General features: G+C 40.2%; 2 protein-coding genes and 1 long non-coding RNA gene across 6 annotated transcripts; 2 read left to right on the forward strand and 1 right to left on the reverse strand.

Annotated features, from left to right (window-relative positions):
* Positions 1-136: 136 nt before the first annotated feature.
* Positions 137-10,285, forward strand: adisspb (adipose secreted signaling protein b). 3 transcript variants are annotated; one of them, XM_077545648.1, is made up of 6 exons: positions 137-283; positions 3,327-3,440; positions 5,492-5,634; positions 5,849-5,987; positions 8,025-8,150; positions 9,210-10,285. In XM_077545648.1, exons 2-6 carry the CDS (start codon positions 3,401-3,403, stop codon positions 9,308-9,310), a joined length of 549 nt encoding a protein of 182 aa, XP_077401774.1. In that variant the 5' UTR covers positions 137-283; positions 3,327-3,400; the 3' UTR covers positions 9,311-10,285. The 3 variants fall into 3 exon arrangements, with proteins under 3 accessions (XP_077401774.1, XP_077401773.1, XP_077401775.1); XM_077545647.1 differs by lacking the exon at positions 137-283 and adding an exon at positions 1,925-2,059; XM_077545649.1 differs by lacking the exon at positions 137-283 and adding an exon at positions 1,937-2,010.
* Positions 10,286-11,138: 853 nt separating this feature from the next.
* On the reverse strand, positions 11,139-13,048 carry LOC144035486 (uncharacterized). Its single transcript, XR_013288449.1, has 3 exons — positions 12,592-13,048; positions 12,325-12,484; positions 11,139-11,367 (listed from the first exon to the last, which is right to left on the reverse strand). It is a non-coding gene; the product is annotated as an uncharacterized LOC144035486 (long non-coding RNA).
* vax2 (ventral anterior homeobox 2) lies at positions 12,394-22,786 on the forward strand. Of its 2 annotated transcripts, XM_077545214.1 has the most exons (4): positions 12,394-12,527; positions 12,835-13,163; positions 15,352-15,539; positions 21,462-22,786. In XM_077545214.1, the coding sequence occupies exons 2-4, from the start codon at positions 12,941-12,943 to the stop codon at positions 21,930-21,932; spliced, it is 882 nt and encodes a 293-aa protein (XP_077401340.1). In that variant the 5' UTR covers positions 12,394-12,527; positions 12,835-12,940; the 3' UTR covers positions 21,933-22,786. The 2 variants fall into 2 exon arrangements, with proteins under 2 accessions (XP_077401340.1, XP_077401338.1); XM_077545212.1 differs by having other exon boundaries at positions 12,456-13,163.
* The last annotated feature ends 1,503 nt before the right edge of the window (positions 22,787-24,289 follow it).

Here is a 24,289-nt window from a genome sequence, read left to right on the forward strand (position 1 = left end):
CTCTTTCCCCCCAGAAACATATCACAAAATAAAAGTAATTTTGAAAGTGGTATCAAAAAATGAATACAAAACAATGAAGCACAAAATGCAAAAGGAATGAAAGCTGTGGTCCTAAGTTGTGGAGGTGGTAAGAATATCAGGAGACCTAACGGAAATAGTGCTTGGATGGTTTGATGTTTAAGCCTAAAATATCAGGGATTAACTTTTGCCAATTTAAAACAAGACCAAAGCATGACAGTCACGTGACAAGGAGCACCAGGTTTCTTTAATTGCAACCCGAAAGGTGAGTTTGTTTGCGATAAGGCAAGAGATATTACATTATGCGGAATGATTACACTAAGGTACTTTTACCCATGTTTGATATTTGAAATGGTGGCTACTGGCTACATTTTTGTGGCTAGTTGTTTAATTTAGATACTTTTTTTAAATGTTTAATTTCTATCCACAAAAATAATACCAAACAGGGGGAGGATGACAGAAACTTAACCCAAAAGTTGAACCATTGCAAGGTGAAGGGACAGGCCCGTTACACCCTGTCAAAGGTCTTCTCGGCATTGAGCGATATTACCGTTTCAAGTTCAACAGGAAAAAAAACAAACGGGGTGTCAATGTTAAGAAGCATGCTGACATTGCTAAAGAATGCCTTTCATTTATGAATCCTGACTGATCTGATTCATTATCACGGGCATAATAGCCTCCAGACTTTGTCGAGAATTTCAACATCAACAAGGTGTAGTACTTGAAAATGAAAAGTTTGCTTGTTTGTGAAAGAGATGGAAGTTTGCATTAGCGTTGGGGGTACTTTGACTAAGTAGATCAAGAAACTGTTTAAAGAACACCACAGGAAAAACGCCTGTGGTCAATGATTTGCAACTGCGCATCAAGAAAATGTCCTGGTGTCTGACTGTCATTAGGGAAAAAAAATTGGTAACATTAATTCATAAATAATACATAATTGACTTTTACTGTAAGGGCAAACAGAAGTATATCAGAATAAGAGTAATCTTTATGATTTGATATCCACATACAATTTTATGGCCCGCTGTCACTTTGGAGCCCCTCTCTGACAATCTATTTACTAAAAGCTCAGCAGCAGGGTTTAAACTACACTGGTTACACAAACACGAAGTTGTTCATAAGACGTCAAATCGGATCTATTGATTGGAGCAATCCGTTTCCGTTTAGTACATTTTGTACCTTATGTGTTTGATTCAAAGTCTCAATTAAGAATTTGACCCAGCAACCTCCCACCCTCTGCAAAAAAATAAAAGCCATGCAAGTCTTCATTGTTCACTTTTCTGTTCTGTTGCTTCCCCTGGCCAGAAATAATCTTAGGAACACGATTAAATCTCTTTTTATAACTTTCATTTTTCTATTGTAGCAATGGCGCACGTAGTCGGCATTATAACTGGATAAATGGTAAATAACAATTAATAAATAAACATAGCTTTCACAATGCATTGTTGGAAATGCAGAAAATCCCGAACCTGTGATAGCAAACAGTACTGTAGTCGGTTGAGCAGATTAATAACATTTCTGCTTGACAGCTACATCTATTTTACCTCTTTTTAAAATTGTATTTGTACATTCCAAATAATAGAACTTCAAACCGATAATATGTAGTGTTAGTACTAGCAACGCTATATGCAGCCATGGCTAACAATGGCTTGTTTTCAGTGCTAATGCTAGATTTGCTGGCCTTGCTATTTTATTACAGCTGGGCAACATTCTTTGTAACTATTCGACACAAAAACGTATATTACTGCTCGGAATAATATGTCAAATCTTTGTTGTAATTAAGTTTTTTTTTTTTTTTAATCTACTTGAACCTGTGTGGAAGTCAAAAAACACCAGTCATGTCAATGACAAAAAACGCCAGCGGGTGGCGCCACATAACTATTCAAAACAAGCCACGTGACCCAACGCGGAAATGGAGTGGTGATGGGCGTGAGGAGAGGACGCACGGTGCAGAAAAACGCTTGAAAAGATCTTCCAAGCTTGCAAGGGCAGGTGCGCACTAAAGTAAACAACACACTCAACGTGCCTTTGAGCTTCCTATGTAAGTAAACACATCTCGGATATGACAGTTCGCCCGTGCCTGTTTGTGTAGGTTGACTGTGTAGCCCCGTTGTTGAGCTTCTACAAATCAATGTACACTAACTGACTCTCGTGCGCAGCATGTTTTATTTCGGGTTTTTTGCATTCATTTTTAGTTTGCAATAGTTGTGTGCAACACTGCACGATCTGTTACCAAATAAATACAGGGTCATCTGAATAAGAGTTTTGTTCCCTTTGCCCGTTTAATACTAGGGACGTTTTGTTTATACGTTTGTAAGTAAGTAGAAAATACTTGATTATAGTAGCAGTTGTGCACTTGCTGTATTGTACTTGCATATCGCAAGTACAGAAATAAAAGAAAAATAATAATATATTTTTTTTTTTAGTTCATTCAGTATAAAAGTAAAAAATATTTTTTACTGTCGACAATGAGCAAGCTATCATTGACTCCGACTTTTTATTTTATTTTATTAAATTTAAGCTTGTGTTCTGAAGACAAAAAAAATATCAAATTAGACCATCACTGTTTTTTCCCCCCCACCTTATAAGACCCCGATATCGCACACTATCTGGCTCACCACCGTAGTTGACATTACACTTTTAAGGCTTTTTTGGGGTTGGGGGGGGATAAGCCTCCCACCTCGGATAAATGGACCACAAAAAAATGTCGCCACAAAATATTTGGTGTTGGTTTGACGAGACAGTCAACATAAAAGTAAACACACATTGTACTGTTTCACAGCCTATTAGCACCCTCTATTGGTGGAGCTGTAACGTTGATATTATGCTTTTCTCAGCGCATTTCCCCAAACTAGTGCATGTGCTTGGTTGCTTCATAATATTGGCGTGTACCCAATTCGTGTTTTAGTTGATGTAAACTAAGTTGTTTGATAGAGCAAGTATCTTGACACCGTTTTTACTGCCAGATGCCCTTCTAGACCACGACAGTGGCTGGGAAATGTCGAATAGCGTAATAGATGTCTGTCCCCTATGTCCGAATTCAGCGGTGACATCCAGTTACTATCATAGTAGTGATAGTTGATCATTTCCAGCTGTGGTCTGGAATCACTGATGATGAGATAATGATAGCCAACGCAATAGCTGCGATGATGATATGGGATGTAGCCACCATCCAGATAATCCTCTTATTGACTTGTTTTGCTCCACTGGCTGCACATCTACGCTCCCGCTTGTCGAGCACACACTCACTCACTTCTCGTTCCACCACTCCATCATTGCTTTTATTTTTATTTTTTGTCCTCCTCCAGCGTGCTTTCCAGGCGAGACTCTGTCGTGGTGATGGCCAGGCTGTGATTTGGAGTGGCCACTTGCTCCTGGGATCATGGCTGATGCAGCCGCCGCCGCCCCTGCAAACAAGAAAAGTGAGTGTTGACCACATCGCCTCCCACTTGCGGGCAAACTTTCTCCGCCACTACTGGGAATTGACGCCACGTCACGTCATTCTATCAGCACTCCAGTTCATAACGGGGAAGGGGGGCCTTGTTAATGTTTTTCCCAAGTTGGGCTTCATAATGTACAACAGACATTATTATTCACAACTCACAAATAGTTTGGTTTATTCAGAACCGCTTATCCTCTCTAGGCGTGCTGGAACCCCTCCCATCTGTAATTGGGCGGTAGCTGGGGAACACCCTGTACTAGTCGCCAGCCAATCGCAGGGTTTATTCCATTTTCGGGTGAAATGTAATGACACTAAATGGACTAGAACTTTTATAGATGAGCTGAATTTGACCTTCTCAAATCTTTCAAATCCACATGTCCAAAGTTTCATCTAGTGCTGCACCAAGTACCGATGATGGTATCATATCGTGAATTTTAGCTAGCAACATGACATGATACAGTAATTCCCGAATACCGGTTTTGGTACCAGATTGTATCGGGGTCGCCTACCGATGACGTCACACTACAATAAAGAAAATAAAATTAAAAAAATCCGGTTGATGTCAAAATATTGGAAAGAAAATATTAAAGATGTCATTTAAATAACAAAATGTGTGGACTGAAATTGTAAACACGTAACTAAACCGAAGAATATAAAAGCAGGATACTTTAAGATTGAATAAATATTAAAAAAGATTGAAGCGCCTTTGAGCTTGCCGATGACGTCAGTATAGCAGCGCTTAAACGAAATGCGCGATTCAGATGTGTTCACTTTGGTTTCTTTTTTAGTTGTTAGGCGACCCCAATACGATCTGGCAGCCCGATCACATCTGGTACCGACACTGGTACGTGTCGAACAATAGCCGTCTGCGAAAGTTCCGCGTCAGACAGGGCTGTCACGCAGCGTGTCTGCCGTCGCAGAGAAGGCGGAAACTCGTCAATGATGCGCGTCAGTCGGTTAATTCCTTTTTATGAAAATGACTAAATAATTACCCCAGTCTGGGTAATTATTAGGGCTGAAGCTATTGAATATTTTGATGTTTTGATATACTACTAAAAATTCTATCAAATAATCGGGTATTAGAATAACAATACAACAGGTATATCTTTTCTTGGTTAAAGGACAATTATAAATACAGAAGACAAAAAAAAAAATTTCCACTTAATGAATGACAAACTGTTTTTCATTTTTAGGTAATCAATGAAAAATATTTTTTTTACATAAATATACTTGCATTTAAACTGTGTTTAGCAACACACAATCTTGCTCTCTAAAAACATTGGTGAGATTTTTTTCTTCCCCCTAAATATCTCCCCATAAATTTTGGTCTATGAGACAAAGTAAAGTCACATTTGAATAAGCCTGGCTTGTTGAATTGTGATCAGTAGGAACGGCGGACATTTTACGTGGATTAATAAACTGCTTTTGAAAAGTCATCAGACGGCTGTCGCCAGCCAAGCGCTGCTAGCCGCAAACGCTTCTGGCCGCTAACGCTACCTTGCTAGCTCTAGAGTCTGCTTTCAGAGAACCCCTGGATTAGGGACAGCTATCAAGAGGGATTCATCTGAAATAAACCAGTTCAGTAGGCCGCACGTGTGCGTTTGTGTGTATGTGTGTGTTGCACTTTCTTTGTGTTGGATTAGCACAGTGGTAGACAAACGTAAATGCTTAGGAGCCGCATTTGATACAGATGATCGGACAGGTCATTGGTGCTGGTTAAAAAAAAAAAGAAAAAGTAAAATGTCTATGTAAAAAAAATCTGCGATTGGCTGGCAACCAGTTCAGAGTGTACTCCGCCTACTGCCCGAAGCCAGCTGGGATAGGCTCCAGCGACCCTTGTGAGGACAAGCGGTTAAAAAAAATGGATGGTCTATGTAAAATATTTTATTTCATGATAAAATAATAAATCTCATTTTATGTCATTTCTAATGTATTGAATTCCAATTAAGTACCCATTGCCAATCAGATATATTAGTTACTTAATTGTAATTGAGTGAATCAATTAATGAACGTGTGCTTGCTCTTCTTAAGGCTCCGCCAAGGCGGGAGGTGTTCACTTCTCAGAGAAAGCCCCGGTGGCCGGCGGGGTCCCGTCTCACGTCCACTTCGATGACAAGTTGCACGACTCGGTGGTCATGGTCACGACGGAGGATGACGGCAGCTTCCTGGTGAAGGTGACGCTAACCTTGCCACGGCAGATGTCGTCGGGACGCTTTGCGTGACGCTTGCCAGGGAAGATTAAAGTTTGATCAGCGTTAATCCCCTGTGCAGGACAGGAAAGCTCAGGACAATATCACTTGCACACAAAATCGCCCTCAAGCCTTGTTTTATGATCGAAATTGGCACTCCCATCCCCGTTGATGTCAGTTTCCTTCCCTCTCCATCTAGTTGGGCTTTCTGAAGGCGCAGCACCGCTACGAAATGGCCTTCACCCTGCCTGAGGTCCCAGCTCTCGGAAAGGACGTGTGTCTGGCGCCGTTGCCAAGCCCCCGCCTACGGGTCATCGATGTCTCGCCTGCTCCTGAAGGTGAGCGAGGTTGACACACGCCCACACGGAGACGAGCTTCAGTGTAACAGCAACAATTTGCTCTTAAGTAGTAATAGTAGCCAGCTAAGTCATTGCTTAGCAAGTCACAAGTCTCAAGTCTTTGCCCTCAAGTCCGAGTCAAGACTGACAAGTCTCAAGCAATTCACAAGTCCTACACTTTGAGTTTCAAGTCCTTTCGAGTCATTTTAACAACATCATAGATGATATTATTTGGGGTGAGCATCAAAGTTGGAGACAGGGACTCAACTCAGTAAACTCAGAGTGGTGCAACAGATTTCTGTGTTTGCAATGTGTTACCAGTGAGTTGACAGTCTCATTAACTACGCAGCTAGCAACATTAATTAGCTGATAAACAACTGACATTAGCTTACTTACCGTTCTTTGTGCAACTTCAGATGTTGAACGAAGTTTGAAGTTGTTGCCTCTCCGTCAGTGATCTAATCTTGGACATACTGCAATTCATTTTTTGTTGACCACCTCATAGTTTTTGTACCCAAACAATTAGTGGTGCAACTGTTGATCACAAAAGTCACGGATCGGATTGTTTTTAAAAAATTAAATAAAATTAAATCAGATAGTTGGAACTTGGTCTTAATTTATTTTATAAAATGCTTTTGCCCATTAAATTAAAAAAACATATATATAAACTCAAAAAGTCTAATATGGCCGTATGCAATATAAGGCAAGATACATAATTATTTTATACATGGTCCATGTAGAAAATAACAAGGTAAAGGTATCCTGCCTTATGTTATATTGCACTTGTAATGCACTTGAAGTTGTGTTCCTAAAATCCAAATTACCATATTGGACATTTTGACTTTTTTTTTTTTTTTTAAAGCTAGTGCTTTATAAAATAACTATAAATGAAGGCAAAGTTCTATTTATTCATTTTTAATAATAAAAAATACATCTAAGTTCAATTTAAGGCACATTCCCTCCGTTAAAACAGAGAGAGTGGATTACAAAGTAGCATAGGTCCACAATAAGAAAAGCAAGCGAGCCAAGCAACAGCTGTCAAACTACTGTTGCTCGCCAGGCACTCGATGCTAACGCTAACAGTTAGCTACTAGCCACGAACGCCGTAGACTTGTACCGTATCGTGCAATGAAAGCGTAAATAACTTGCGGTTTCTTCGTGTCCTAAATTCGCTATTTAATATACTTTTGGGGTGGAATTATGATAATGGTGGTAGAAAATATGTCACTTCAATAAAAACGTCGATAATGCAAGCCAAAATGTCAAAGGGAAGTAGTCAAGCGGCGTTTACGCCACCGTGCAGGCAGACATTGGTGATAATGCATTATTTGGTCAGCTTTATTTTGAAGTTTGCTTTAGCGTAGGCGGCGTGTGTTTGCGCTTTTGCGTCTTCCCTGACATGTCTGAATGATGGCGCTGTCAGCCCAGCTCGCACACACGTGCGCACACACCGAGAGGAACTTACTCGTTAACATACATTTTAATATTTTTGTTTTGGTGGAAGAAGCTAGTCTTTTCAAGTCAAAGGGCTCAAATCCAAGTGAAGTCCCAAGTCATTGTTGGTCAAGTCCGAGTCGCGTTGCAAGTATTTTTTTTTAAAAATTCAAGTCGAGCCTAAATTCGTCTAATTCATGACTCGTGTCTGACTAGAGTCCAAGTCACATGACTCAGTCCACACCTCTGGTAGTAGCTACAAAGGTCACTCTGGCGCAACTGAGAAAAAATACGTTTACATCCAAAGCCCACTAGAGGGGGCAGTTGGACAAGGATCAATTTTTCTGGGGTCTTCATCAGATGTGGCGTCAGCGCCACAGCCTGTAGTTGTTGGACTCCTTAAGGTGTGGGGGTAGTCTTGGCTACTAAAATCAAGTCGGATGTTTTCCACTCTATGCAGCTTTGTGCTCAGGTCGAACGAATGCCGTAGAATTCCCCAGAAAATTGTTTGAGTTGTGCAGATGAAGCGTGTGTGATGACGTTTTAGTGGCGAATATGAGAGGTAATGGCGTGTGTGTGTGTTGTGCTCGCCCACCCTTGCAGGAGGTCTGAAAGTGACGTGCGAGTACATGGCTCAGCAGGAGGGGGTGCTGTGTGAGCAGGTGCAGCTGCTGAGCGAGGCCAACGATGACGTGTGCGTCACGGTCAAAGTTCACGCCAGGGTCATGGGTACGAGTCTGTGTTCACTTCTTCACCTACCAGCTCTTTCTTTCTATCCCTACAATACAACACAACACAATAAGGTCTGATTGCTCTTTTTTTAACACATGATATTATTAATACACATATTATTAATATGAAATTTAAAAAACAACAACTATTTTTTGCATTTATTTATAAAATACATATTTGACATAGACCAAGAAAGGATGATAACGCCTGTGTGCAAAGAAATAGCAAGAGCGCAGTAAAGTGCAAAGACTGAAATACAACAGAGCAACATTGAAGTATGTTGAGCATTTATCCAGTAAAAGTGCTAATAAATCAACCTTTTCAAGAGGTTAGCTGGTAAAACTGGTGCAAACATCGCTCCACTATATAAACTAAATGTGAGACATCATATATCGTATCTACAATATGTATCGGCACATATTATTTATCTTCTGCAAAGAGCAACTAATATTCCTGTGGCGCGGCTTACTGGCAATTGACAGGACGAATCGTCTTCATGTACATCCATATGTATGTCTGCCACCAGAAGGAGCAGCACAGTGTCCACTGAAATGAAAGGGAAGGGGGGGGGGGTGATTTGTCGGCATACGCAGAAATGAAAACAAATCCGCAGCAAAATATACATTCAGCTATGAGGAGTAAATGAACCATAAACACCAGCAGTAAATGCAGAGCAGGTTATAATTCTTTTTTCTTTTGTTTTGACTTTTGTTTTATTTTAATTCAGTTTTTAACACAGTTTAGTTAATTTTCATTTGTTTGTATCTTTTTGTTTCTTTTTTTTTCTAGAATGAGTTTTTATAAATATGTGGAGTATTTGTCAAGTGCACGATAAAAAAAAAAGCCATTATGTATTGTGTAATAAGGTAAACTACAATTCTCAAACATCTTCTACAGATGTTTAATAATACAAAAACAATTATCATTAGTTTTGGTGAACTATGATAACTTTGCAGTAGAGTGACAAATGTACATGCAGCGAAAACAAGATGTGATATTGCGCTATGTAACTAACGATGGATTGCTCCCCCGCCCCTCCCCTATGCCCCTTTCTAGACCGCCATCACGGCACGCCCATGCTACTGGAGGGTGTTCGCTGCATCGGCGTGGAGCTGGAGTACGACTCGGAGCAGAGCGACTGGCAGGGATTCGACTGAATCACCTTATTGCGCTGACACGCACACCACACTCAAGACAACATTGACCAGCCGGTTTTTGCCTTTGTCCAACTCGCTCTTGAGTTTGTCCACTTGGCCTCATGGGGGCAGCATTGGCCTATCATGGAATAGGATTGCATTTGCAAGGAAGTCTGTATAATGTTTAACCAGTTATTTTTTTTTCTGTTGGGAAGTTATTGTAAAACCAGCCAGTTTATCATAATTTATCATTTAATTTAGACATTGCGCTTTTTTTCTTCTTTTTTTTTTTTTTTTACAGATTAAAACAGTTCCAGGTGTAGTATCATTGTTCATAGGAATCATTTTTCGCCCAGGGAAGGCAGCACTTTAGATGCAACGCCATGTGTATGTGGTACCTGTCCGCCAAACACAAATGGCCTGCCAGTCGCAACGCCGCAATGTCCACAGTTTCACCAAGAACTGTTGTCATGTCCTCCAACAGGTCATGACAACTGTGGTACTCCATGTGCTATTTATTACAAGCTAAGGCTAACAGACAGGCTAGGGCTTTGGCCGCCGCTTGAAAGTGGCTCTTTTGCTCAGGATCTTCCCCCAGCCTAGCTGTGACTGGGTGCCGTTATGTAAATTAACCAAAAAAGGTTCCCTCATAGACACGTAAAAACAGAATCAACAGACACTCAATTTATTATTTATCTTTTTATGCAAGCAATAAAAGATGCTCCTTTTAAAACAAAAGCTCACACTGTTGTAGAAGGCCCACCTGTGTCCACTTCCCCATTTTACTCATCAAGTGCCTTCCTCTTTCCTGTGTATCTTCATACTTCCTGCCAGTTTGTACTGGACTGGGAGCGAGTAGCAGGAGATCAAATCATGGGCCAGGGTTGCCATTGTCAAATATTTTGTTGTTTCCTTTCCTCTTTGTTGTGTTGTTGTTCTATGCATCTTAAGGTTGTCATTTGTATTGATCCCCAATAAATCGGTGTTTCCATGCAACTTGTGGCTTGTCGCGCACTTCCTCGGGTGTACGCTAGGTGGCAGTTGAGGCTGCTGAAGGGATTTGTGACGCTCCACCAAATAATGACTTGTGATGCTTTCCATGGCTCCATAATACTCGAATAACGGATTGTTATTTTAAAGAATTATATCAATTACAGATGATTCGCCCCTCCCCTAAAATACACAATTTTAATTAAAACGTCTCCCGCAAAATTCCATTAAAAAATGTTATAGCCTACATCGAGAATGGGAGATGTTTTTTTTTACACTGCTAAAATGTAATGTAATGGGATCAAATATGAATGTTAGGCAGTATTTATTTATTTTAGCATTTTATTTATTTTTTGTAAACATCAAAAGCAAAAAAAAAAAACGTTATTTCAACATTTCTTATTGCTTAACGTCTTAATTTTCTTTGTCTTTTGCACAAACATTTTTGATTTGCAGACGCCACAAATGCTGCTGCTTAATATTATCAAGCCTGGTGGGAGTTTCACATGCAAAAAAACAAAAACAAACAAAACGTGCGCACGTGAAGGGGAATCTGAAATTTGGTTGAATCAAAGTATTGCAAAAAATAATATTTCTACAAATCTTACCTAGCCTATGGAAAGCACATTTTAATGAGATAATAAAACTACATGGCGCGCATGGACGTCTGACTGACCAGAAAAAAATAAAATAAAACGGTAGTTTATTAAAAAAAAAAAAAAAAGTGAACAGAAATAAAGAAGGCTACAAAAAAGTTGAATAAGTTTGCTTTTTTATTTGCAGCAATTGATGCGTAATAATTTGGCATCATTGTGGCCTGCAAAGCTTCGACATAGAAGCAATTTATGGCACGAAAACACTGGCGCATGGCGAAACAAACACACACACACAAATAAGTGAAAGAGCACTATACATGCAGGCGCGTATCTTCATTCAAGTCAAACGTGGTGAAATTGTAGCAGCGGTGAATTGGCAGCAATCAGCCTCCCCTTGTCTCTGCTGAGTGCACGTGTGATTGACAGCTCCTATTGATGGCGGGCGGCTGAACGAAAGGCGGAACTGGCCGCCGCCTGGGCCGTAATTACAACCTTGGAAGAGAACAAGAACAAAACTATCATTATATAATCCCGCTCAAGAACGCCTGTTTACATGCTGGAAAGCGTCACAACAACACGCTGCAGGTGCACCATCAACACAACATTAACATCATCACAACACAATTAGCCTACAGGAGGCCCGTGCACACTCGTTACTGCAAGCACCACCATTTTCTTCACAAAGTCTTGCTATCAACTCATTTTTTGGAGTCTGAAGTCATGTGCCACTTTAAATGTGTATTTATATTTTCTATACCAAGTGATATTTGTTAGTGCAATAGCAAATAAAATATATGATCAGAAATGAGGACGAACTGCATTTGAACGCCTGCAAGTAAGGTACAGCGACGCAAAAAAAATAAAAATAAAAAAAAGTAACCTAAAATGACTCTCTCTCACACACACACACACTTTAACATATGGTCGATTTGTATAACACTGCTCACACATGATGCTTAATATAGAAATGTAATAGATTAAATGATAGTTTAGGATGTGTGATATAAATTTACTAAGATTGCCATAAATTGTAAAACATTATGAGGTGGTATTTTAGAGGCTTTATTTTTTTAACTGTACATGACATTTAATCATAATAAACATTTTATTTAAAAAAAGTCATTGTATTTATTTATACAAAATAATAACACATATTTTGTTTAGAAAATATTATTCGATTTATAGTCAACTGTATGGAATTATAAATGACGTCACTTTATTATAATATTATACTCTATTATACTTTATTATAATAATATAGAATTTGATATAGATTACATACAATAATGTGCGTATGGTTGTGTATTACTTTAATATGATATATTTAAAAACCTATAGCCTACGTATAGGGGGGTAAAAATTCTATTCACTGTTGATTTTTTAAAAACTCCAATTATTGTGCCGCAAATGCGCCATGGGTTTCCTCGATTTACGACGGTATCAACATACGTCTTTTGGAGTGCGATGGGGTGGGGCGGGGATTCCCCGTCGGCCCGTATTTAGATTTCCGGCTGCGGCCCACCAAGGTGTCACGTCTTCACGCTCCGTTTCGAAACGAAATCCAATCAGAGCAGAGCCGGACGTGACGTCACTTAGCCGGCGAAGTGGCCTTTACGAACCGAAAAGGAAGACGTCGACATAAGAAATTGCTGGTGGGGTGCCTTTCGGTTTCATTGCAAGCATTTGGCGTTATAGAAAGTTGCCTCTTCTACTCACTTGAGTCCTTCCCATTTGTGTGTGTGTGTGTGTGTGTGCACGCGTGTGTGTGAGGGGGTGCCTCCTCCCCTCCCTCCAAGATCTGCCAGACCCTCTCACCACCACCCTTCACCCCTCCTTAGCACCTTGCTTGACTTCCTTCGCCACCTCCCGGCTTCCGTAGTCTCACCGGGTCGGCTCCCCTAACCGGACTTCCGCGTCATGCCGGCGACACACCTGAGATCTGCTCCGTTTGTCTGGCAGGTGCTTCCACTCTGAAAGGGTTTTTTTTCCGTGGGGGAGAGGAGTGGAGGGCATGCCCCCCGCGCCCCTCCGGGAGGAGAAGAAGTAGAAGAAGGAAGGAAGGAAGATGTTCGATCAGGCCGCAATGGGCGACGGGAGCCGCCACCGCTGCGGAGCCAATCCGCTGTGTCCGGAGCGGTTGGACGCCAACGCCAAGTGCCGCTCGCCGGTCCACAGCTCGTCCGACACCCCGGGGACGTCGTCATCCACGCCCACGTCCTCCAGCGAGGACGGCCACGACAAACTTTTGGGAGTCGACCCCGAGTACTGCCGGAGAATCCTGGTCAGGGGTGAGTGTATGGACCGCTCTCACGAAATGTTGATCGAAACAAAATCAAATCAGATCAAACATATGCAACATGTGACAACAGTCCGTTTAATTTTATAACACACAAGCAAGAAGAAGAAAAAAGGGTTGTGGTGGTCTTTGTGTGATAGCGAGATCTTACTGGCTTCAAAATAATATTGACTTATTTTTTCAAGCCCCCTTTTTTTTTTTTTTAAACCTATGTTAACTTGTTTTTTAGGGTGCATATTTTATTTAACATGCAGCTGTCCACGCCCTCCATGAGGCCACCACAGAGCAAAAATAATAACCATCCTCATCATCATCATAATAAATACATTCAGTGTAAGACCATAAATCGAAAGCAGATAGAAGGACAACCAATGAAATGAAACAAAACAAAACAAAACAAATACAATTGGTCCAAGTGCAAGCTACTATATAGAATACAAACGTTTAGTGTGTGTATAGGGTGTGTGTGTGTGTTTTTAATAATATTTTTTAAACGCCCTTACGCGAAATAATTTAATGTGAGGTCAAAAAATGTCAATAAATCATTTGCGATACAATTTGTGGATCGAAAATGGGTTGTTACTGATTAGTTGTATTCCACCGATGAATGGTTTGTTGGGTTTCGTGGATTTGTTTGTATTTTTTTCCTTAATGCCGAGGGGTCACGGAGAGTTCAGCGCACTCGCTTTGGTTGTGTTTTTCTTTTTCCTGCTAGTTTGAATGTGCGCTTCACTTTGCAGTCAAAGTGCGCAAAAAGAAAACAATGAAGAAGATAAATATTAGGTTCACGTTTGCCCCCCCACACACACACACACACACACATCCTACACGCGTTATTGTCTCATTTCAGCTATTTTGCTTCAATCATATTTTATTCAGGGACGGCTCTTCATTTTTTTTAGTTGCACGGCTTCCATATTTCATGAGTTGAAACGTGTGGACAAAGAGCAGCGCTGTCTGACCAACAGCAACAAAAAGACACATCAATGTCTGCCTCTTACAGCATAAATTCATGCATGGGAAGGGGAAAAAAAGATCGATATGATCTCTTTTTCGATACAGAAACAAAACGTCATCATACATAATGTGTATATATGGATTTTTTTTATTTGTACTATAATGTCTAATAATGAATGAGTCATAAAAACAGCTAACAAAGAGTTACACATATTTCACTGTCTTCACTCAAGAGTCCATTATTATTGTAATTATTATTTATTTTTTTATTTTATAGTAGTAGTAGTAGTAGTATTGGTAGTTTTAGTAGTCACATTGATATATTGTTACTACTATAATTGCTATAATAATAATGATAATAATAATTATTATTATTATGTTATTGTTATCATTGTCATATGATCATACTATTACAATTATTGACTAATGTTGGAAGAGTGTAAAATATTCAGAATAAATAAATGTAATGTAAAAAGTGTACATTTTTCAGTTTGGACTGGGACCAAATATAGACTTTTTTAGAGTAAAATGTACTCTACGAATTTAGTGTGTATCTTCCTATATTATTATTATTATTATTATTATTATTATTATTATTATTATTATTAGGTGCAGTTGTAGTAGTAACAATATTTTACATTCAAACGTTTTTTATGCTGCTGCTGCTGCTACTACTACTAATAATAATTATTATTATTATCATTATTATTTTTGTTATTATTATTATTATAAATTGTATTGTTTTTACATGAGTAAAATACTAATGTAATAGGAATTTTTCACCTTGACCTAATATTTGTTGTCTAATACACACATTTTTTGTTGTTGTAGTAGTATCAGAAACATAAATAATGTTATCAGTAAGTTATCCTAGTATTAATAGTTTGTGTAATGAGTAATTAAGTTAATGAAAATTACTGTAATGAAGTAATTGTTATGAATAAAAATGTGTAACAATATTATAAATTAAATTATTTGTGCAGGTTTTCTTTTACTGCCACTATAAAATATTGTTTTTCCTGTTATTGACAAAATGGTATTTATTATACTGTATTACATTTACAGACAGTATGTCATCACTATCATATTATTAATTTAAAAAGTAGTAATGGTTATATTTTTATAGATTGGAAGTATTTTAATGATTCTATACTGCTAACAATGATGATGATGACGTCAGTATGCTCTTCTAATTGACGTCTTGTTGCCGCGCGCGCACGCAGACGCCAAAGGCACCATCCGGGAGATCGTGCTGCCCAAGGGCCTGGACCTGGACCGGCCCAAGCGAACCCGGACCTCGTTCACGGCCGAGCAGCTGTATCGGCTGGAGGTGGAGTTCCAGCGGTGTCAGTACGTGGTGGGCCGGGAGCGCACCGAGCTGGCCCGCCAGCTCAACCTGTCAGAGACCCAGGTGAGAGAGAGAGCACCTAACACGCCCACTACACGAAGACACCGCTGTCAGGCGGACTCCTCGTTGGCTCGCTCCGGCCGCCTAATTGACTCGTGGGCCAATCGAAGGCCCCCGCTTCACACAGCCAGCGTGTTTTTATCGTCACACTTTTATTTTTCAGCTTTTTTTAAAATCACTTTTTGCAGTATAAAAAAAAATAGCGAAAACATATTTATTTCTGCATTTTTCTCTTGTTGGTTGAACTTTAAACAAACTCAAACGTTTTCTCCACACAAATGAGACTCTAGCAATAAATAATAATAATAAAAAAACAAACATGTATATCATATATTTTGTCATGTTTAGTTCACTTCTAAATGCCAATACGTTTATTTAACTAAAGACCTCAAATCAATTTTTTCCCTGATATTGTTTTATCATCGAACTAAATCCACTTCATTTTCCTCCTCCTTTCCTCGAAAATGACTAAATATTATCCTTCATTTTGTTTGTATTTGGCCAGTTAAAAGCTCTGATATGATTGTGAGTAATCTGAGTAATCTCCGTACCAACAACAACAAAAACAAAAACTAAAGGAGTACTATTTAGGGTTTATTTTTTTGGGGGGTGTGTGTTAAAGATCTCGTTCCTGGAAAGAAAGACACATTTTTATTTATTATTAGGACTTAACTTGCCCCCCCCCCCCCCCCCATGTTTTTAAATGTAGTTTGCACAACGTTTGTGATTAAAAAAGTGACCAATATTTTTTTCTCACCATGAATGTGACCTCAAACTTTAAAGCCAGTTAGGGGAGGTCAAAAAAACAAAACTGCGATCATCATGTGGGTGCACAAGTGATCAGATTGAAGCAATCACATTCAAACTAACAAGCACTGCCACTGTTAAAAGTGCCTCTGCTTACGAAAAAATAAAAAAATAAAATCTTTTAATGATGAATGTTGGTTCTTTAAGCATTAAGCAATTCTATTGGTCTCTCTTAATGTCACCGTAATTTAACTCAATTACCAAGTATTGAACTTAATTGACTTGGCTTGGACGAACCTAATTTATTCAGTCAGACATTTTATTTATGTAGTTTGGGTCTATTAAAAAGAGGTTCAATTCACACTTACAGACAATTTCGACTAAACTTCAATGAACGTACCACGTGTTTTGGGAGGAAGCTGCAGTTAACCCCAATAAAGTTCCGTTGTTGTACTGGACTTTTTCTGACATTTTAACAGAGGTACGTGGCCTTCTATAGCCACGCTATCCGTCCTGCTATTGGCTGGCGACCAGTCAGGGGTGTGGCCTGACAGCTTGTCACTTGTTAGTGACCTCAAGGCACATGTGTGAGCATGTTTGTTGCCAGTTTGGTCAAGTGGTGGCCTTGTGTTCCAGCCTGGACGCGACATGACGGCAGTCGCGTGTCTCGACGCGGTCCGTGTGTGTATTGTCCTAAGCGGACAGCGTCTGGCGAGACGAAGCAGCCGCCATGACGCATAGTGGCGCCATTGTCCCCAGATTGGCGACAGGAAGTGAGGTAGAGGCCTTGGCTTGGTGTGACTATGTTTGGCGTTGGGACAAATGCAACTTTGGACTTCACTTTACGTTAAAAGGAAATTTGGTGAAAATTGAAAAGCAACTCAAATTTTGATACACGTTGTTTTCTAAAATGAAAAAATAGCGTCAATTTAGCAAGAAGCATGCAGCAGATAGTTATTTATTTGCATTTGTGGGCCACAAAATGTGGTCTTGAGTTTGGTGCCAGTACAGTTGCCAAAAAATTGACAAAAACACTTCAAAGAACACATTTTAAGTTGAATAATTAGCTTGAAAAACTCAAATACCAAGACGAAACCTCAATACTATTATAATTAAACAATCTAAAAAGGGCTAAGATAAATATTTAAAAAGTCTCTAAAAGGGGTTAACACATGATAAGCAGAAAAATAATTTGCCGCGACCAGCAACTTTGCGATGCTAACCGCTAAGCTAAGTGCTTGCAATACGTGCCCATCTACGGCGATTGACTAATCAGAGCTGTTCACGGCAAAATAACGCTATAGCAGGAGAGCCGCTGGTCACAGCAATAAAATCATTACCAATTGTTTATCATCCATTACAAGTTACAACATCCGTCCATTCGGCCCAATTACAACAGTCAACTCCAAATCTCGTCACAACAGTTCAGTCATTTTTTTCATAGCATGTATAATGATAAAAAAAAAAAACAGCTACAGTACGTAGTTGTTGCCACAGTGAAAGTTGCGAATAACTTTACCGGATTGAAAGAAGTTAGCCAGCTCCAAATGTTGTCCAGCTAATCCTCACATTGTCAATTTTTTGAAAATGAATTTTCCCTAGTGTACACTTCGTTGTCCTCTTCCCTGCTTCATTTACGCTAATGAAATCCCACCCAAATAGCTCTAAACCAATCAGAGGACGGAAAAACGAGGGGGCTCTGTATATTTTATGTATTCAATTTGCAATCTGATCCGGTTCACAATCTTAAAAAAAAAAAAATCATGTTTCCATCATGTTTCTTCAATTTGGAGTTCATTCAATATGCATGTAGGGTGGGTGACAACAAGGAACTGATTGCATCGTATTCTCTCCATTTGAGCCGTCCCGTATCGAATCGAATTGTAATCACAACAAATCGAATCCAATTGTTGCACTTTAAAATCGAAGTGTCCTGCAATCGTAAAAGCTTGCGGCTGGGTCTGGTTCTTTGTCTTCTCAAGTGATCAGCGAGGTCCCAGCTGTGGCAAGAAGATCACCTGAGCGGGTGATGTGATGAGTGCGCCCCCTATGGACAGTGTGTGGCATTGTGAGGGGGAAGGGCGGTGGGCCTCATAACTGTCCCAAGTGCTTTTGTGCTAAGGACGGATTAGGGCAGCCATATCTATCAGCCCTTCTATAAGACGGGGTTAACCCCCGGCTGAACCTGATGGCGACCGCTCCCGGTGACATCTTGAAAGGTCGCTAGTTTGTCAGGAGACTCTTTTTTTTTTTGGTCTCGGGCCACATTGTTTTTAGGCTCTCCCTCAAAGGACCGCCATGACTGTGTAACATTATAAATGTAAAATGGCCTCATCTTATTATTTCTTATTAATTTTATTTTAAGTTTTAGCTGTCCATGCCCTAAGCGTGACACCTAGCTGTATAGTTGAGCAATTTGTGAGTATGCATGCAGTATTTTACACGTGTGAGCTGTCCAAGCTATTTTACATATGGACAATTTCATTCTATGTGTGAAAATGCCGACAGCGGCGGTGAGAGGGAATGTTGTGTTGAGTTTGGAGAAAGGAAAAACGTTTTCAGTCCATTCGAGAATTTTACATAATCATTATACTAGCACCTATTCAAACATAACAACCATGTGTTTTCCTAAATGCCATAAGAATTATTAAATTATTAAATTCAGTTGAAATCTTGACAAGAGCGAGACAATACCTCTTTTGTCGGCATACAACGTCATCAACTTCCAATTTACTTGGAAGTTGAAGTCATCATTTCTGATGATAATTTAGGACATTGGTCATATTCCAGTAAAGCAATTTCAAAAACACAACTATATTTTTGTAAGAATATGTATTTTATTCTGAAAAATGTGCCGTTATATATATATAATTAAAAAAAAGTACAAAATCATTGAAAAACTCTAAATTTGTAGTGTGAAGGCTGAAAACCTGAATGAAAAATGTGGAATGTTATGGAGTGATGTCGAAAGATATAGAATTAGAGAAATCAGAGAGAGTTTGTTATTCACATACACACTGCACAGTGGAACGTCACCTGACTGGGATCGGGGCTTCCGGGAGAGATAGTGAGAAAGATCTTCTTGTTAGACTTTCTAACCGTCGACACAATTGCTGTCGTCGTGGATTTCGCTGTCTTGATCTGGCTTACACTTTCTTTCTTTTTTTTTTGCAGCTGTGCGTTTCCGTGACACCTGATTGGTTGACCTCTGCCCGACTGACCCGCTCGTGTAACACTGCCCTTGATTTTAACCCCCGTGAGGTCGCTCCCTTTTCTTTCGCTCCGCTCAAACAATTTAGATGCTGCTTTTGAATCTGTGAAGGTGAGGGTTAGCTTAGGCTTGGGGTTAGCATAATGCTAACGTTAAGATTTTTGCACACAAGCACAAAAAAACAAAACTCTAATAAAATAGAAGTCCCCTTAAAAATGTCCTTAAGCACAGTAACAAAATATGTTTCCTTAGTTACTTCCCACCAGTGATTTCTATGCAGATTTTTTGCAGCTGTAGAGGCAAAGTTGCGAGTGCATCGGGAGGCGGGGCGCATGGGGCGAGGCCTGCCCGGGGCAAAATGCAGGTCACGCCAGATCCACATCCCCTCGGTAATCTGTGGCCCAGCGCTGAACCCTGGATCCCATTAAAAAGGATTTACGTGCAATAGTGTAGATGTACCAAAGGCAGATTTGCTTTCTTCTCCTCTCATCAATTTCCCTCCAATCAAATCCCTCGCCATGGATAGTAGCATAGGCCCCGCCCGGATGCGTAGTAAGAGCTTTTCATGGAACCTTGGGTGTTAGACTTTTCCCTGGCTTTGTTTTTTTTTCTCCGAGCCACTGCGCGATCCCATTATTGGCATCATGGCCGCCAGCTGACTCATAAGCTCACTTGCCCAAGTGAGCGATGACTCCGCCCTCACTGCGCACTGATACCGTCTCACGTAAACGTCTTCTTGGGGCCAGGGATCGGCGTGCCATTCGCTCGGGATCCACTTTTCTTTTCATGCCATCACCGTGCCCTCTGCACGATGCACTACACGCTGTATTAGAATGGCGGGAAAAGTTTGCCGATTACATTTCACCATCAATCTGTCCCAGTGAGTTTCTAAATGGATGCGGATGCTCCATCTGGTGGTACGCTAAAGAATCACCACCTGAGTACAGTTCAGTTGTATTTAAGTTTAAAATTGACAAATAATTTCATTTTTAAAAACAGTTAGCTTTGAAACGTGTATATCAATACAACGTATTTTACTTTTATTTTATATGTTCCCTTGCGCCTGTTCTCATTTTCATGCTAGATCAGTTCTCCAAATAGCATGCTTGCTTCAAGGCGCTTACTGTAAAACTGACACATAAAACAAAAGACATTTAAACAATGGATATTTCAGAGCGCAGTTATTCAAATAAATCAACTCAATCATATCAATTCATCTAACAAAAGTCCACTAGCGTAATGCTAACATATTATGCAAATTGAGCTTGGTCTTTTTAGGACCACATAACATTATTTATGTTATATGATTAAAACGTGATTAATCAATATTAATTACAAAGCTGCTAATTATTATTATTTTTTAATTATTTTTAAAATTATATATGTATATATATATATATATATATATATATATATATATATATTGCATGATTTATTAGTATTAGGCTAATGTACTTTGACTTTTTCTAATTAGCAGACGCATTACTTCCACATTGTCCTACATAAAATTGTTGTTCTTTAAAGTTTCAAGTGGTTTGCCTGAAGTACAATCTCGCCTTGCATTTTGGCCAACAGTATAATCTCGCTCAACACTTTGTTGTTGCAAAATAGTACACCTTGCGCAAACATCCTGAATGCTGGATGGGTTAGCAAGCATGCGACCATAAATACTGTACATAGAGTACATATCCATATTTATGCACTTATGATTGTTGAAGTCCAACTGTTGGATGTTTTCACACTTTGTGCACATTTTGCTGTTCTTTAACATGGCGCTGAAAGACTGAATGAGCAACAAATGTTTTAGTTCATGAAAATGTCCATGGACATTCCGTGATGTTTGCATGCGTGCACCAAGCAGGGTTCACCAAGAGCTTGTACAGGAGCTGGTGATCGAAGATGCCAGGAAGGGGTCACAAGGACCGGCATGAAATTGTTGACGTTTGTTTGTGTGCTGGCCACTGCAGGTGAAGGTGTGGTTCCAAAACCGTCGGACCAAACAGAAGAAGGACACCAGCAAGGATTTGGACAAGCGCGCATCCTCTTCTTCCGAGTCTTTGGCCACCTGCAACATCCTGCGTCTCCTGGAGCAGGGGCGCCTCTTGTCGGGCCCTGCGCCGCCTACCCCGACACCCCTCCTGGCTCCTCCCGCCAACGGCTCTCTGCTGAGCAGCCCCGGGGCCGGCGGAGGGGCCTGCGCCTCCCCTCCCGGCTCCCACCCCGCGGCCACCTTCGGGCTGCCCCTGCACACGTTGGCCGGCACTCCGCCGTCCCCTCGGCCGGCTATTCCGCGCTCCCTCTGCTTCTCCGTGCCTCTGCTGGGCGGCGCGCATCACGAGCTGACCTCTGCCTACGGCTGCGGCTCCTCGGCCTTCGAGCCGTATATGAGGATGGACCGGAAAGAGTCGGATCTCGGAGGCAAGAAAACGGTTTCTTAAAATGACTTCCGAGAGATGAAGGCTATAATGTGACTCATGTCATAGACTCTCCCTGCTGGTTTTATATGCTTTTGTCCAATGTGTGTGTGTGTGTGAGAGGTGAGTGTAGAATGAGAGCCAGAACAGCATTAAGTGGTTTTGGTGCTGTGAAAATCTAGAAGAAATACTGAGGCTGTGTTGGAAATGACTCCCTATTCACTATAGTGACTTTGCCATTTTGCAGGGTTCAAATGTGCAGTAAGCGCAGTGGCGTGATCAAGTGGGGTTGGGGGGGGGGGGGGGGTTCTGCGGCCCCCTGCACCCATCCAAAAATCTTTGCCAAACTTTCGCTTGCCCTTTTGAAATGAGGGGAAATTACGTCAGTTTAATAACTTGCAACTGAAAAACAAAACAAATGAGCAAGATTAAAATTTGTGAGTTTCCGTCCAAAAAAATTATTATTTTAAACCACAAAATTTCTCAAAAATATTACATAAAAACTGTATTTAAATAACGATTCAATTAAATATGTCGCACATAAAATGTAACTTTATTGTGAAAGATGAAATGCAAATGTAAACGTTAACTAAAACTGAACCATACTTATTAATAAATGTACTAGATTCCATAAAAGTGAACGTTTAATTCAGAGATGCTTTTGCAGACCACTAGAGGGAGCCACATCCCATCAGAGACATATAGGGCTTTGTACTGTATTCATTTTGCCAAATACTTGTACTTGTACACTCCACTTCAAACAATAGCATGTTATTTATTGAATATTTATAACAGGAGTTCCACAAACTGACGTTGCTTGATCTGCTATGTCGGAATTATGCAGCAGCGATGACAAAATAAAACTAATTTCCATTTCACTGATGAGTCAAGTTACCTGTCTGTAATTGAAAAATTCCTATATAGTGAATAGGGAATGCGTGCGTGGTTTCCAAACACGGCCTATGCTCGGAAAAAAAAAACAAGTGTAGCATTTAAATATGTTATTTAAATTTGTTTGTGGTTCTTGATTTGCTTGTTTTGTGCGTGAATTAATACTGTGCTAGCTCTAGTTCTGATAGTTTTCTTAAAAAGACACGAGAAGTGTAACAGCCCAGGCTAAACTTAGCTCCTCTCCGATTTGCAAGGTCTTACAACAGTCCACATATATCTCTTCAACTTACTTCCTTGACACCAACTACAGTGGACCCCTGCATAATCGCCGTTTGGCACCTATTCATACAGTTTACTTTCTTTTTTTTTTTTTTTTTTGGGGTGTGTATATATATATTAGGGATGGGCGAGAACTGATACCAAGTATCTGTGACGATACCATCCTTATTTTAAAGTATCGGTACTTGCGACTGTGGCCGATACCAGCCACCCTCTTGTGGCCATTTTAACATCAGAAAATAAAAATTAGAAATGAGAAGAATATCAATTTGCCATTAATTTCATGCAATTTGAAGGGAAAATGCTGTTTTGGATTATATAGAAAATGATCTGTCTTTTTTTTTTAGGGGTTGGGGGGGGGGATTTATATACTATTGGTATCTTTATTTGGTATCAGTACTGGTCCCCCCCCCCCCCCCCCCAAAAAAAAAAGTGGTATAGAACATCCCTGATCTATATACAGTATGTATTGGTTGTGCGTGTACGCTAAAATGTAATAATCCCCACATTTTGTTTAGTCAGCATGCCCCACGAATTGCCGGGCTCCACTGTATTTGCTTGGTATGAGCAGGCCTTTTGGCACCTGCAGCCTTGTGACATCTCAGGGCCTTACAAACCCAACACAAAAATACCCAGAAACTTTGAAAATGTGTACGTTTTCAATAGCTGAGGATAGGTTTCAGAAGAAAAAAAACCTGCCAATTGGTGTGTATTCACTGGATACATTTTTTTATCTTTGTAATATTGAAAGCATGTAGACTGCAGTGCCAACTAATGGCATCCATAAATTTCGGCGCGCTCAAAATGGAACACTTCGGGTTCTAATTTGCGATTTGTAAATGTCCCACTGACATTTCATACAGTAAGGAAAAAAACAAATATTTCAATGGGTGTTTTTGTTCTTGTGAGTTCCTGTTCAAATGACCGTCAAACCATTTCCAACTTGTTGCCCTCCTTCAAAAAGCACTTTATGTTTGCAACTTGGTGAACCTCCGTGGGAGTGACAGGCTTGCCTACAAAAGCCTCGTTGTCTCCAGTCAAATGCAGTTTTTTTTTCATGCCGAGCCCACTGGCTTCACCGGGAAAGCCTTCAGTGAGCGCAACTCAAGTTGAGTTGCTTATTTCTTTATCTAATCCAGCACCCTCCGCTCTTTCATGGATATCTCCCCTCACACGCACTTTTTTTCTCTCCAAAGCAACATCTGCAGGGC

The sequence above is a fragment of the Vanacampus margaritifer genome, chromosome 15 (assembly GCF_051991255.1).
Source record: "Vanacampus margaritifer isolate UIUO_Vmar chromosome 15, RoL_Vmar_1.0, whole genome shotgun sequence".
NCBI classification, from domain to species: domain Eukaryota; kingdom Metazoa; phylum Chordata; class Actinopteri; order Syngnathiformes; family Syngnathidae; genus Vanacampus; species Vanacampus margaritifer.